The sequence below is a fragment of the Notolabrus celidotus genome, chromosome 11 (assembly GCF_009762535.1).
Source record: "Notolabrus celidotus isolate fNotCel1 chromosome 11, fNotCel1.pri, whole genome shotgun sequence".
Classification (NCBI taxonomy): Eukaryota; Metazoa; Chordata; class Actinopteri; order Labriformes; family Labridae; genus Notolabrus; species Notolabrus celidotus.
In genome coordinates, this window is record NC_048282.1 from 21,443,450 (window position 1) to 21,459,189 (window position 15,740).

The 15,740-nt window shown below is 40.4% G+C and overlaps 1 protein-coding gene across 16 annotated transcripts in view; it reads left to right on the top strand.

Annotated features, from left to right (window-relative positions):
* The window catches only part of LOC117822052 (protein kinase C-binding protein 1-like), a 30,469-nt gene that overhangs the window by 5,386 nt on the left and 9,343 nt on the right, over positions 1-15,740 (top strand). For 5 of the 16 annotated variants that reach the window (XR_004633115.1, XR_004633114.1, XM_034696660.1 and 2 more), the window contains 13 exons: positions 3,172-3,242; positions 3,832-3,995; positions 6,689-6,910; positions 7,360-7,473; positions 7,596-7,688; positions 10,703-10,790; positions 10,877-10,932; positions 11,025-11,102; positions 11,201-11,316; positions 12,413-12,885; positions 13,743-13,871; positions 14,010-14,171; positions 14,476-14,988. Coding sequence is in view for 11 of the 16 variants with exons in the window: in XM_034696660.1 (XP_034552551.1) it covers positions 3,172-3,242; positions 3,832-3,995; positions 6,689-6,910; positions 7,360-7,473; positions 7,596-7,688; positions 10,703-10,790; positions 10,877-10,932; positions 11,025-11,102; positions 11,201-11,316; positions 12,413-12,885; positions 13,743-13,871; positions 14,010-14,171; positions 14,476-14,988 (2,279 nt within the window). In the remaining 5 variants the exon portion in view is untranslated. Of the gene's footprint in view, positions 1-36; positions 135-967; positions 1,040-3,171; positions 3,243-3,831; positions 3,996-6,688; positions 6,911-7,359; positions 7,474-7,595; positions 7,689-10,702; positions 10,791-10,876; positions 10,933-11,024; positions 11,103-11,200; positions 11,317-12,412; positions 12,886-13,742; positions 13,872-14,009; positions 14,172-14,475; positions 14,989-15,740 lie in introns of those variants that run through there. The other 11 variants (XR_004633116.1, XM_034696662.1, XM_034696668.1 and 8 more) reach the window with 8 other exon arrangements.

Below are 15,740 nucleotides of genomic sequence, written 5' to 3' on the forward strand. Positions count from 1 at the left end.
CCTCCAGCCAATTGCAGCTGCAGTTGAGGTTAAAGATTGACAACCGCAGGGAGAGCAGCAGGGAGAGCAAGGGCCTTCTGGAAAATTCCACAGCCATCTTTGATTCACCCTGTACAGCCTTATATAAAATCCAGGTCAAACCTTTCTTTCTATTCAGGATGTTCTGTGCAAATAAGTGTTATTCTACAACGTTGATTCCTTTAAGGAAGTTGTGCATGAACCGGTGTCTTAATGGTGTTTGGTTCATTTATTTTCTGAAATTTAGTACAGGGTTTCTACCTCCTTTTTTTTAAATGAGTTGTTCTTGTTAATTCCAGGAACAGTAAAAGCTAAGAATATGTATTTCCTTATTCCTCTGCATGTGTTTGTTGGTCTGTGAAGGTTGAATGTGTCTTACACAACCTTGAGGATTTTTTTGTATCAGACTGAGTAGATGATTCTTTAGTCGATGGCACAAATTTCAAGTTGTTTTTGAAATGTATTTGTATAAAGCGCTTTGAAGATAGATAAAGGTAGATTTGTCAGATATTTGTCTGTTTGATTTTTAAAAATCTGTGAATTATTTTAAGATGGAGAACAGCTTTGCCAGGATCTGAGAATGGCTTCACAGCGTTGGTCTCCCTTTCTTCAAAATGAAATCTAATTATTCTATGACAGCAGTAGTCACAGGGAAGGAGGGAAGCCAAGATTGAGGACATAAAAAAAATAACCTAGAGAGATTGGTGCTTGCCTTGTTTGCTGGATTTTCCTGTGTCTCCCTCTCTGTGTTTCTCTTCTATCTCTGTGATCGCCCAGTGAAGGTTTGTCATGACAGAGCTTTGTTTTTTAAATTGTTGGACTGTAATCTCCTCACATCTCTGTGGTCCTTCTGCATGGATGTGCCAGTGCCTGAGTCTGAGCCTCGGAGTGGGGGATGGGGGAGAGGGGGAGGGGAGCAAGCTGTGGCCTCCATTTTCTGTGACGAGAGAACCCTGCTCGTCTCTCACAGGAGTGGAATCCAAAGGCATTGAGTCAGTGTTGTTTCCTTTTTGTCCATCAGGTACTACATGCAGAGGGGAATACTGTCAGTGTTTTCTTGAACCCACGTCTCTCTGGAATATATCCCAGAATCTGCTGAGGATTTATTTGCCTAACTCTTCCTGTGTGATGGATCACAGCTCCTGATCTGCCCTTTGGATCAGCACACTCTTTTTCCTGCTGGTCATCCTGTCGTCATGGTAGTTGCAGCAGTGTCTTGCCATTAGTATTAAGTGTGTTTATAACACAGGGTTGTGGCTGCTGGTTGTGGTGAATGTTCTGTCTTTTCACTTCTCTGATGCAAGCAGCAGAGCGACTTGGCTAACGTTTTCTTGTGTTCATGTGGGCCTCGTTTGTTCTCTCAGTCCGGAACAGGAAGGCCCCGGAGGGGTTGGGGTGTGTGTGTGTCACTGTTGGCAGGCTGAAACAAGATACCCATGTGCCATATTTTAAAGAAGTCTGCACGACCCATGTTGTTTCTCAAACAACACAAGCTATGATGCATATATTCTCTTAATTTTGAGTTCAGTAAGATCTCTGTGATTACCAAGGATAGCGGTTGTCTTTATCTTTGCCTTGTTAGCCTTAATGGTTGCAGTTAATGAGTTTCAGTTGAATTGGGTAGTGTTTGGATTTTAGAAGGTATTTGATCATTGTAAAACCTCTGAATTGTAAAGCAAACCTCATGTTTGTCTTTCGTGTAGTATCTGATGTGATCACTCCCTACCTCTTTAGTAATCTGATTCATTAAACCATTGAGGATATGCATTTCAACCTCTCTTTGTCTACCAGAGAAGTGACATTTGATCAACTTGATGTGGAATGTCTCTTTCAGGGCGGAGGAAGGGAAAAGAAGAGCATTCCTAAACTTTCAGAGGAGAAGAAAAGGCTTATCCCACAAACGTGGGTGACCTTTGAATCATAGCCTGTAAACCCATCAACCTAGCTGGAAACCAGCGCTGCAGCCAGAGCTATGAACTGGTCAAGTGTGTGACCTGTCAGGGGTCCTTGCGAGGGTTTTCTCCCAGGGACTGGAGAATAAAGGCTACATCCTTGGAACCAGACCCTTCTGTGCTTCTGACAAAGGAGGAGCCAAATACTCAAAGACTTTCATTTATCGCCAGAACCCTCTTTTATTCCCATCTTTTTTTCCCCTCAGAGGAAATGAGATGAGAGGGAGTCCAGAGGGCTGGGAAATAGGGTTCTTCCTGTGCTGGATGCATGTTTGGAGATATTGTATTTTTAGCATTTTTGTTGGTTACGCTAGACTTATTTTTTAACATATATAGTGACCTGTTAACATGTTAGTGTACATGACAACAGAATAAGATTAATTTGTGAGTCCTGTTTTAACTCAGAGCTGTTACATGGATATACCGTGAGCAGAGAGTAAGCAGTGGCAAAGCTCTAGATTGGATAGTATGCTGTTGTTTATGTGTCCCAGCAGAGCAAGTTAAAATGTGCATGTGGTGAAGACTAAAGCTGAAAATATTTCGATTGACCCTATTTGAGGCTCGTGTGATGGATCTTTTGCTATTGGTCTCCAAGAATGGGCCCAAATCCTGTGGGCCAACTCTGTTGTTACTGAATGGGCTTGAGAGGCTGTAGAAACACATACTGTGAATCGCCTTGAGACAATGTCCCTCCAGTAAAATGCAGTACTATGAGGCTACTCCCCGTTTGTCACAGTCAAAACAGTCAAAGCACTGAAAAGATCAGAACCTAGTCGGTTTGCAATCTGCAGCTTCTGTCTCCCCTGAAGGACGGAGGTGCAGGGTAACATCAGCTAAATTGCCCTTTGTGTCGTTGTGAATATCAACTTGTGCTTTAGCGGAAAGAGGAGCGTTGCCATGGCGATTGTTACCATTCTCATTCTTGAAAAATAAAGAGCATATTCAGACTGGTTTGTCACTGATGATATGGAAGGGATTTGAACTTGGTACCCTCGATGTCAGGGACGTGCTGAAATCAAGTGAAAACAATAACAGTGGAAACCTGCAGAGTCCCTATTGACAGATCCTGTGGGACCTGGGTGCCTTAGGTGGTGTTCCACTTGTTTACTGTTATGCTGATGTGGTTTCTACACTGCCTTTTCTGACTTTGTGTTTGCCTCTCTTTCTGTGTTCTTGTGTGCTCTCGTTCGGTGCTCTGCAGTCTGGCTGAGGAGGAGGTAAAGACAGAGTCTGATGTGGTAGAGGGGATGGATGCATCTGCACGATCCAAAGGTAAGTCTCTCAGGCCGAGTAGCTCACATTAAGAGTCACACATCTTAACTGTGCTAGTTTCAGACCATATAAAGGTTATTTACTACGAGTTTGGAGGGCACTGTAATGCATTTTGTTTGTCTCCAAGGATCACAGAGTTAATCCATCATTCCTGGCCGTATGCTTGTTTAGAATCTGTGTAAAGTGTAACCACAGGGTGTTGTTGGTTTGGAGGGAGCCTTGAAGCTATTGTTACTATAAAGTGATGATTTAATATGCATAAGTGGCATCTTTAGTAATTGCTCTTCAGATAAGCTGTAATTGCTGTTAGTAGATTTTAATTTTAATGCTGAGAGCTAAACACAGCATCCAACCATCAAATCCCTCCGCTAAAATTGATTGCTTCATTTTGTAACTATTGGTTTCATAATTCTGAATAATGAGAATATTATTTTCATTCCCTCCGTTAATTCTAGGAAGCTTCATGACTTTGATAAAACCTTGTTTTTGTAATCTTCTCAAGCTTCAGTAATGTATTGGTCTTGGGTTCAGAGAACACTGCAAGTCTGTCTTCTGTCATCTAATGGCCCGATGTCCTCTCTTCATCTAGTCCCTGACCCAGCAGGGTCAGCAGAACGACCGGGTGCACCACAGAAGAGAAAGGTTTCGAGTCCCACCCACTCCTCGAATGGACACTCTCCATCAGACACCTCTCCCAGCCCAGTCAAGAAAAAGAAGAAACCTGGAGCCATTCACGGGAACAGCAAAGATCAGGTAAGGGCTCCAGGATGCCCATCTCAACATATGTTTTCACAGCTGTGGATGAGGATTCTGCGGGTTGAAAAGCTGGCATGCAGGTCAGGTAGTTTGTCCTTTGAACACCAGAGAGTGGAGTAAGGAAAGGCAAGAGGGCCAACAATTGATGATAAAGAATGACAACATGAGCAATGATGGCTCTGTTGTTTGTTGAGGCATTAGTTTTATTATGGTTAGAGCAATGCATTAAATTGAAAGAACAATTGGTGGATTTTGAATAGGAGCACCTATCTACAATGGATCCTTAGGAAGTGAGAGGTAGATGAGTAATGAGTAATAGGGCAAGATGGACAAGTGTAAAGAGAGAGAGAAAATGGTAACAAATTTCTACTGACCAGGGTTTCTTAAAAGGTAGGCCAGAGGACTTTCAAAAGTATGGGTGGAGTCGTAGATGGATTTAAATATCTGCTTTCAAAGTTAGGGTTAGATATGCTCAGTTTTGAATTTGGCGATGCTGAGGAGTGTTTTAGAGAGAGTTTCAAGACCTGGCTCTTTTCTTTATTCACTAACTGGCCAATCACAGAGCAAAGTGGATGCTAATGATGGATTGTTGGTTTTGGGAATTTACAAATTGTTGTTGAACACAGCACCTCCCCTTTCCAATAATAGTGTGTGATGTGCCGTTTTAGCACTAGTATACTGGTACCTGTAGATCTTCAATCAGACAGAGCTTTGTATTTGCAGATTACAAAATGTTAGGTGACACATCCATAAACTCTACAAGCTCAAAAAAGCATCTTGGGTGTTTGCTAGGTAACCACTTTATTTTATTCCAAACCATGAACTAAATGCTACCTTGAGGGTAGGGTTGCTTGGGGTAGTGTTTAGGACTAGGGTTGCAAAATTATGAGAGTTTTCAAAGTTGGAAACTTTCTATGGGAATTAATGGGAATTTATGGGAATAAACCAGAAATGTACTAAATTGAAGGTTGGCTCTTAATGGGGAACACAAATATAGTTGGGGAAAATATATTTTAGCATAATCCTGACTAAAACAACCAGATTTCATGCAAGTACAGTTGAATATCTATGCTATTCCTTAATGACATGCACATAGCACACTGCTTACTGCAGGGCTATTGAGACCACACCCCCTAAATGCACTGTGCATTCTTCCATCACATGCACAGATGATTTCTATTTTGGAAGGATGTCTACTTTTAACAAAACAAATATTTAAGCTTGGATGTGATACATTTCCATTAAATTACCCTCAATTCCCAGTTAATTCCCATAATTCCCATGCAAAGTTTCCAATTTGGAATATTTCCAAAATTAACTTCCCATGGAAATTTACCGGAAACTTTCCACCCCTTTGCAACCCTATTTAGGACAAGTGCGGAGAGTAAAATAATGCAGGTTTTGGTATTTTGCAACACCCATCACTAGCTTTTCCTCCATGATTGTTTTTTACAAGCAACTGGAAGCTTTTTTCATCATCACTGAAGAAGACATGCTCCTAGATTGAACAAATGAAAAAAGGCAGATGACATTAGGCACTCAAGTTTAGAAATATGAGGTGTTTGGGGTGTATTGACAGCACATAACACACTTCTTCCTGTACAAAACAAGTTGAAAGCAACACCTGTGACTGCAAAAATCATACTCTGCTTGATTGAGGCCGTAGTCATCTTTTCTCACCTAGACAAGGGTGCAAACTGTAGTGATGACCTCTTGAACTGAGCCACTTGGCCTATGAGAGCATGCCAGATTTAGGTTTTGACTGTAGTCTGCAGTTAGCTTACAGATGGTGGACAAACATTGCCTGCAGTGACAGTGGATATGTCTTATAAGGGGTGTTTGGTGAAGGTTAGGTGCAGTGCCATGAGTGAATGGTGAACTTCTAGTTTGTTATCCTCTAAACATGGTACATGTTATTGTTTTTGATAAACCCTATGGTGAAGTTATTGTAGATTTATGGTGGATTTAAAATGTTTTGCATTTCGTGGAGGTGCACATGTTTTTGTTATTTGCTTGCCATATTAATTTGGCTGAGTGATGTCTTGATGTCTTTATTTACCCTCGGTTAAGCCTTGTGTTGAATTTGCATGGTGTTGAAATATAATTTTATTAGTTTTTTACTAATATGTTGATGTTTGCTTTGTGCACATAGTTAGTGGTTTGAATCTCAGATAGGTAACAACTGAATGTACTAATACTAATGATACATTTACAACACTGGCTACCTTTCAGATCAGGAGGTATCACTTGATAAATCAATATTCTGAGACATCATATTAACATTTGCTGGTCTGATACATGAGTTTCTATTGATACATGAATCTAGTATCGGTTAAGTACCAGTATGATACTTGCCAGAGAACAGTATGACAAGCTGTGTAAACTCTCAGATGTGAGACGAGCTATCTAATTAGAAAAGAAAAGAGTCAGCAGTTTCCTGTGGCTACACCCTAAAACCTGTCGGGTGAGATTTTGGACTCACAGTTGTAACAGTCACATGACCGGATGTTGAGTTAGTTTACTTATGTGCTTTGAGATGTTGTGTTGGTTTTATCCCTTACCTGCCCTAAATGCTGCTTAACCTGCTTTCCCCACCACACTGCTGCCTTGTTTTTGTTGCATTGCACCTTTTTTATGTTCCTGCGTGTGTTTTGAAACTTGCCCCCCTGTTTCTCTTGCCTGCATTTCAGTCAGAGCTAAGACATGGTCCCTTTTACTATATGAAGCAGCCAGCACTCACCACAGACCCTGTTGATGTTGTACCGCAGGATGGAAGGAATGACTTCTACTGCTGGTTGTGCCACCGCGAGGGCCAGGTGCTCTGCTGTGAGCTCTGCCCCAGGGTGTACCACGCCAAGTGCCTCAAACTACCAGCCGAGCCCGAGGGCGACTGGTTCTGTCCAGAGTGTGAGGTACCCCGCTGTAGTCGTGTGTATTTGTGTGGGTGTACACAACTGATTGTGGGATTAAGGCGCAATCCTCCTTGCTTAGTAGGAAAAGGGATGTCAGACTATATGTCAGTCAGAGAGGAAGAAAAGATCAATTATATAAGCGGCTTTTGCCTGCCATGAATCCACAAACACTTAGATTCTTTCTCCTCCATGACACATGGTCTGACACCCCTGCAATCTAGTTGCTCCAAATCAAGATATCCGGATATTATCGCCTCAATTTATATTGTGGCAAATACACTATGAACGTCGTATTGATGTAATTTAGTCATATAGGTAAAAGCTGAATCAACAGCAGACAATGTAAACTTCTAAGTTTAGATGTAATTGATCATTAGTGTTAAACCATTGTATTTGACATTATATGTTAATTAATGCCATAAATGATGTAACATTTGTTTTTGTTGCAGAAAATAACAGTGGCTGAATGCATTGAAACCCAGAGCAAGGCAATGACACTGCTGACATTAGACCAACTGTCCTACTTGCTCAAATTCGCACTTCAAAAGATCAAACAACCTGGGGTAAGTGAGTCCTAGAATGCTTGTTTAAAAGATAACTATATAAAAAAGTTTTTGTTTAACTACAAAAGTCCAGGAAGTGGACTCTCAGAAATTTCTAATGTGTCCTTTTCTTTTTTTTGCAGACTGAGCCTTTTCTGAAGCCGGTGTCTCTCGATCAGCACCCAGATTATGCTGAGTACATTTTCCATCCCATGGACTTGTCAACTTTAGAGAAGGTAACATTTCTTCATTTTCAGTCTGAGATCCTCTGGCAGTGCCCTATTAGCTGTTAGCCGAGGACCCGACTAAACTAAAGGGTATAGGTCTTTCTCAGTCAGAGCTCCTACACTTAGAAGAGCCTGCCAGAGGAGATCAGACTTGCAGAATCAGTCCCGTGTTTTATGTCATTACTGAAGACACGTTTCTATAGGAAAGCTTTTATTGTGTGATTTTATTAAATTTTAGCTCTGATTTTAAGGGTCTGTTTTATACGTTTGTATGTTTTTATTTCATTTTTTTTACTTTTTTCGCTTCATTTTGCTTGCACTTCTTCTTGTTTTTATTGCCCACTGTAAAGCACTTTGTTACCTGTATTGAAAAGTGCTTTATACATTTATTATTATTATTATTATTATTATTATTATTATTATTATTATTATTATTATTATTATTATTATTATTATTATTTTATTATTATTATCATTTTTTCAAATATGAAATGGCCAGAATAGAATCAACATAGAATCCAACACAGGTGTGACAAAAGACACAGGTGAAACTGAGGAGAGTCATTAAACAGGAGGGAAACACTCTAGGGCAGGGCGTACAACTAAGCCAGACACACAAGGAGCAAAAAGTACAAACTAAAACAGGAAACACTGAACTGGGAAACATGGGTGACAATATACTCATAAGGAGCACATGAACACAAAGGGTAAAATACAAAAGACATAGACACTGAAATACAAAACAAATCCAGAGTATCTGATGAAACAATACAAGAAATGCATGATGGACCAAAATAAATCACAAAAAAGCCCAAACTTAGAAAATACTAAACAAAACTAATGCAAAGTCATAACAAGACAATGGCTATACCAAAATGTACCAGAAGGTACACGTTAACCTTTCCTGCTATAGCGTCCAGACCATAGTTGGGAAGCACAGGAGATACTTATTGATCTGCTCCAGGGCTGAAGTTAATGCTAACTCCTTGGCTAACCTGTGTACACTTTAACTTGTCAGCAGAAGGCAGTAGCAGCACACAGGAGTCCGGCTTGGGCCTTGAGAAGTTCCTGGCTTTATTATCAGCACACAAACTCAACTTTCATTAAAACACTGGTGATAATATCTACCACTGCCTCTCGCTCACTCCCCGCTCTCACGCTCCATCAGCCCAGACATCGACAAGCACACCAAACAACACATTCGCGCAAGACGTCACTTCCTCCTTCACTCTCTCTCACTGTACAGTCATGGCCAAAAGTTTTGAGAATGACACTACTATTAATTTTCACAAAGTCTGCTGTTTCAGTTTTTATAATGGCAATTTGCATATACTCCAGAATGTTATGAGGAGTGATCAGCTCAACTGCAATTAATTGCAAAGTCCCTCTTTGCCTTGAAAATGAACCTAATCACCAAAAACACATTTCCACTGCATTTCAGCCCTGCCACAAAAGGACCAGCTAACATCATTTCAATGACACACAGGTGTCACACACATTAACACAGGTGTGGGTGTTGATGAGGACAAGGCTGGTGATCAATCTGTCATGATTGAGTGACTGGAAACTTTAAAAGGAAGATGGTGCATGACACCATTGTTCCTCATCTGTTAGCCATGGTTACCTGCAAGGAAACACGTGCAGCCATCATTGCATTGCACAAAAAGGGCCTAACAGGGAAGTTTATAGCAGCGAGTAAGATTGCACCTCAGTCAATCATCTATCGAATTATCAAGAACTTCAAGGAGAGAGGTTCAATTGTTGCCAAACAGGCTCCAGGGCGCCCAAGAAAGTCCAGCAAGCGCCAGGACCGTCTCCTGAAGGTGTTACAGCTGCGGCCACCACCAGTGCAGAGCTTGCTCAGGAATGGCAGCAGGCAGGTGTGAGTGCATCTGCACGCACAGTGAGGCGAAGACTTTTGGAGGAAGGCCTGGTGTCAAGGAGGGCAGCAAAGAAGCCACTTCTCTCCAGTAAAAACATCAGGGACAGACTGATATTCTGCAGAAGGTACAGGGACTGGACTGCTGAGGACTGGGGTAAAGTCATTTTCTCTGATGAATCCCCTTTCCCATTGTTTGGGGCATCTGGAGGAAGGCTTGTTCGGAGAAGACGAGGTGAGCGTTACCATCAGTCCTGTCTCTTGCCAACAGTGAAGCATCCTGAGACCATTCATGTGTGGGGTTGCGTTTCGGTCAAGGGAGTGGGCTCTCTCACAATCTTGCCTAAAAACACAGCCATGAATAAAGAATGGTACCAGAACGTCCTCCGAGAGCAACTCCTCCCAACCATCCAAGGGCAGTTTGGTGATGAAGAATGCCTTTTCCAGCATGATGGAGCACCTTGCCATAAAGCAAAAGTCATAACAAAATGGCTCGGGGAACAAAACATTAAGATTTTGGGCCCTTGGCCAGGAAACTCCCCAGATCTTAATCCCATTGAGAACTTGTGGTCAATCCTCAAGAGGCGGGTGGACAATCAAAAACCCACAAATTCTGACAAACTCCAAGCATTGATTATGCAAGAATGGACTGCCATCAGTCAGGATTTGGTCCAGAAGTTGATTGACAGCATGCCAGGGAGAATTGCAGAGGTCTTGAAAAGAAGGGTCAACACTGCAAATATTGACTTATTGCATGAATTCTGTGTAATTCTCAATAAAAGCTTTTGATACTTATGAAATGCTTCTAATTGTATTTCATTATACCATAGAAAAATCTGACAAAAACACCTAAAAACCCTGAAGCAGCAGACTTTGTGAAAATGTAATATTTGTGTCATTCTCAAAACTTTTGGCCATGACTGTACATTCCAAATTAGCTTACACTACTAGTATAACAAATATAAGAACACATGACATACGAAACAAGTAAACAAACAAGCAAACAAGCAATAGAAGTGTTTTCCTTCATAACTTGATGCCATAAATAACAATACATAATTAAAAACAAGATATTGAGATATATCGTGTTGATAATTATCTTCAATGCTTTTGTGTTTGATTTTGTTTTCTTTATTTTTAATAGAATATCAAAAAGAAAATGTATGGCTGCACAGAAGCCTTTCTTGCTGACATGAAATGGATCTTACACAACTGCATCATCTATAATGGAGGTAAGCTACTTTCACTTTCCCACTACTCCCTGTACACCACTTTTTTATGAAAGAAAATATACCTTAAGGCTGAACTTTTATTTCAGGTAATCACAAATTAACAGCCACTGCGAAGGTCATTGTAAAGATTTGTGAACATGAGGTAAAGAAGCTTTATTTACTAAAGATTTATTAGATACGTCTGATAAATAAAGTGGTGACAACATTGTCTTTTTTTTAACACTCTTTCTGTAGATGAATGAGATCGAAGTGTGTCCAGAGTGCTACCTGTCTTCATGCCAAAAGAGGGACAACTGGTTTTGTGAGCCATGTGTAGGTCTTTCCATATCTTGAATATTATATTGAAACTGTGATGAAACATTTAGATTTGGAGCTAAGAGAACTGAATTATTTTCGTCTTTTTCTATCAGAGTCCACCCCACCCGCTGGTGTGGGCGAAGCTGAAAGGCTTTCCTTTCTGGCCAGCAAAAGCACTTCGGGAAAAGGACGGGCAGGTAGACGCACGCTTCTTTGGGCAACATGACAGGTGAGATAAACTGCTGCCCACTAGAGGAGTGTAGCACTGGTATTAAGATGTGTCCTTGCTGAACTGATATCAAGTTGACAGCTTTCAGTTCAAATGTGGGTGCATTTTATCAGAACAAACTTAGTATACTTTTTTGATAAAGCACAGAAAGGTAGAGAAATATTATCCTCCACTATCAACATCTTTTTTTATTTTTTTTTATTTTTTATTATTTTTCACATTTTAAAACATCAGAACACAATAACTAACAGAACACATTATCCACACAGGACAATCAACCGTGACAATAAAGAAACTGATCTGAAAAAAACAAATCAATCAAAAGAATAAAATTACAAATAGACAAGTGAGTATGTATATAAATAAAAATAATTGAATAAATAAATATAAATAACAACAACACATAACTTAGAGAAAGGTACACCAACTTCACCATAAAATGTCTACTATTCACAGACTGTAGTATAAACATCAAACTACAGGGGGCTTTAAGTCTACACCACCAAACCAAAATTAGACAAGCTTGTTAGATTTAGATGGTCTGCAGGATGTTTACATTTTTCCATTCAGAATTTGTTGGGGTTAGTTAACAAAAAATCAATTACATCAATAAAATAAAATTAAAAGGGTAGACCTGTATAGATCTAGTCAGTTTATCATCCTGTACGTAAGATTTTTGTAGGCTCCAACTACACTTAATTGGGTAAACCAAAGGCTAGATGGAGGGAGATCCACTGTTTTCAATTCTCTAACCAGGATCTTAAGACCCAGCATGATGGATGTGTGAATCCATCTTGTGTGGGGTTCAGGGATCCCTTTTAAGGTTGTTTGACCCCCAGTATGTATAGGCTTGGTAGATATGGGATGTCTTGCCCCACAACCAAAGTAATATTCTCATGAATTGCTGTCCACCACCTCTGGACCTTAGGGCAGGACCAAAACATGTGAATCAGGATGCCTGGGGCCACCTCACATCTCCAAAATGTCGAGTCTTCCCTGAATCCCACCCTGTGTAGTTTTGCGGGGGGTTCAATATCAACATCTTTTAATTATACAATCACATAATTTATGTTCTTTTCCCTGTATCTCTATGTAGGGCCTGGGTCCCCATCAACAACTGCTACCTCATGTCCAAAGAGATCCCCTTCTCAGTGAAAAAGACAAAAAGCATCTTCAACAGTGCCATGCAAGAAATGGAGGTCTATGTGGAAAACATTCGCAAGAAATTTGGGGTCTTCAACTATGCACCTTTCCGCACTCCCTTCACACCCAACAACCAGCTGCAGATGTTACTGGACCCCTCCAACCCCAGTGCTGGGACAGTGAAGACGGAGAAACCAGACAAACTTCGCTTTAACTTCGATATAACCGCTTCTCCCAAGATGGTGCTAGGCAAAAGTTCAACTCCCAGTATGAGTCGGAGGGTCTCCATGACGGACATGCCTCGGTCTCCCATGAGCACCAACTCGTCCGTTCACACAGGGTCTGATGGGGAGCAGGATATGGAGAAGCCGGGCAGGAATCCTGCCTTCCACTACAGCACTGGAGAGGAATCGATGGACTGCACTGGTAAATAAACTGGGATTTTTTGCTTGCATGTGTTCCTGAATCATTAAAACTTGTATTGACAACAATGAACTATGTACAATTTAGTAGCTCAAGAAAAATAACAAAAAGAAAACTAGCGAACACTCCAGGGGAAGAAGTGTATTGGGTCCATATTTTGAGTTTGGTTGTAGTAGGGTTTAGTGAGGATGCATTAGTGGTCCAAGGTGTCCAACAACTTTTAAACTTCTGTTGTTCAAGTCTTAAAGTAAATGTGATTTTGTATCTGGAAAGTAATTTGAGGATAGATGTGTATCACAAAGACAAAGTCTCAGTGTGAGACAGCCTTAAAAATGAACCCACTGAGATTAATAACCTAAATCTGCAGCTTCTTATTTTTCTTCTCTTTCTGCTTCAAAGATACTATTTTTGATTAACTCTCACCAATCTCAGTTTTATTTTCAGCCTCAGTAAGTAACTCCTTTTCAAAATAATACTTTAGAAACCCACTGCACACTACTGCAGAGTACTAAATAAAAGATGGTTAAAGGTAGCGACAAGCCAGTAAGCAGAGTGGAGATTAAGTTGCATAGAAACTTCTTTAGGAGTTGGGATGTGAAATTAAGAGATGCGTCTTAATGTTCACAAGGTGGTAAGAAGCACAATTCTTCTCTGTTACTGCTGCATGAGTGTAGCCAAGTCTAAGCTAAAATGTTAGCCACATCAAAGTGGCAATGTGTCTGGGCTCACCAAGGAGTTTCACTGTTGTAAAATCTTTGTACTTCGCTCTGCTTGTGTATTCATGATTAGTGTGGTTGATTTTACCTCACTATGTGAAAATAAAATAACTAAACGTTACAATTCATGTTTTGTTGTACCAGCCTCTCCGATGTCAGGGAAGATGGGTCCTGGAGGCAGTGTGACAGGCAGCCCGAAGCCCTTTAACCCTGGACAGGTGCCAAAGCAAGAAAGGACTGCAAGCACAGGTGGCATTCTTAATCTCAACCTGGGTTAGTATCAACAGCACAGATATACTGTAATGATGATGCTGTGAAGGCCAGTAATTCACAGGTCATCCTCACCATCATCATCATGCTAGCACATTCTTGAATTTGTGTTGAAGTAGAACATTTTCCTGTTCCTTTCAGATCGAGTAAAGGCTGAGATGGATCTGAAGGAGCTGAGTGAGACGGTGCAACAACAACAACAACAACATCAGCAACAGCAGGGATCTTCTGCAAACCTCCCAACCCCAAAGAGGCCCATCAGGAGCCTGGACAAAACAATTGAGAGCTGCAAAGCACAGCTTGGTACATACACAGTTTCACATTTTGCTATTTCGGCGCAGATCTTGTTGTATTAAGACAATTGAATTTTCTTTGTGTTTTGATCGAAAACAAAGATTTGCTTTTAATTTGACACCATACACAGTATTATGAATTGCATGACTATTTACTAACTTGATAGTCTTGTCATAAATTAAATCCATTTTACCCCAAGTATGTTATAGCTGTATTGATTTGCTGTCATCAAAAATATATTAGTATATTCTTCTCCATTTCTCTCTTTTTCCCCTGTTAAAAAGCCTCTAATTAAGACTGTTTCTCTATACAGGGATCGATGAGATTTCTGAAGATGTGTACAAAGGTGTGGATCACAGTGACTCTGAAGACTCTGAGAAATCAGACTCGAGTGACAGCGAGTATCTGAGCGACGAGGACCACAAGCCAAAGAGCTCTACACATGAAGACAAAGACAGAGCAGAGAGAAAAAGGCCCAAAGCAAGCTCAGAGGGAGAGAGTAAGGAGGGGATTACAGGGGCAGGGGATAAAGTCACCTCTGAACCTCAACTCAAAGACAAACATGCTAGTAATGGTCCAGATAGGGACCTCCAGGACAAGCCCAAAACGCCCCAAAATCAGCCCCACACTGAGAAGCCCAAAGCTCCAGAGGAGGGCAGAGCAGCTGCTGCTACATCAGTGGGTGAGCAGGACTCTGATTCTGAAAGAGAGCTGGTCATTGATTTGGGAGATGAACATGGAGGCCGTGACTCAAAGAGGGCAAGAAGAGAAGCTGGGGCTTCTGCTGCCAAAACTCCCAAAGAGTCTAATGCTGTCAGGTTGGAAGGTAAGACATCTGATATGACTCAACCACTTTAGTATCGTTAGTCTTATGATGACTTGTAATTATGACTTGTGTCTCAGTAACAAAGACGACTGGGGACAATTATCCTGTTGTTGAATGGAAGTCCATTGAAATCTTCACCAGCATTTTATCCTCAGGCTGTAGTCTGAGGTTGTTTTGTGTCATATACTCTCACTCACTCAACTTTATTTATATAGCACTTTTCATGCATATAAACATGCAGCCAAAGTGCTTCACAAAATAACAGAGAGATAGAAAACAACAGCAATTGTAAAATTATAAAAAGCAATGGTTATAAATAAAATAAATCAACACAGTAAAATTAATAAAATACGTAAGAGTGGAAAGAAAAGATAAAAATAAGATAGCGTTGACAAGATCAGATGAATTCAAGAAATGAATAGATAAATAGATAATTAAATCAGATTAATACATGTTAAAGCAGTGATTAAAATAATAATGCAGTCCAGAGCTAAAAAATAATTTAAAGCTAGATTAAAAAGGTAAGTCTTAAATTTACTACAAAATGCACAACTCATTTCATCATATAAACATTAGGACAATTAGGGTTGCAAAGGGGTGGACATTTTCTGGTAAATTTCCATGGGAAGTTAAGCTGGGGAATTTTGGAAATATTCCAAATTGGAAACTTTCCATGGGAATTTGGGAATTAACTAGGAATTGAGGGTAATTTAATGGAAAGGTATCATATCCAAGCATAAATATGTGTTTTG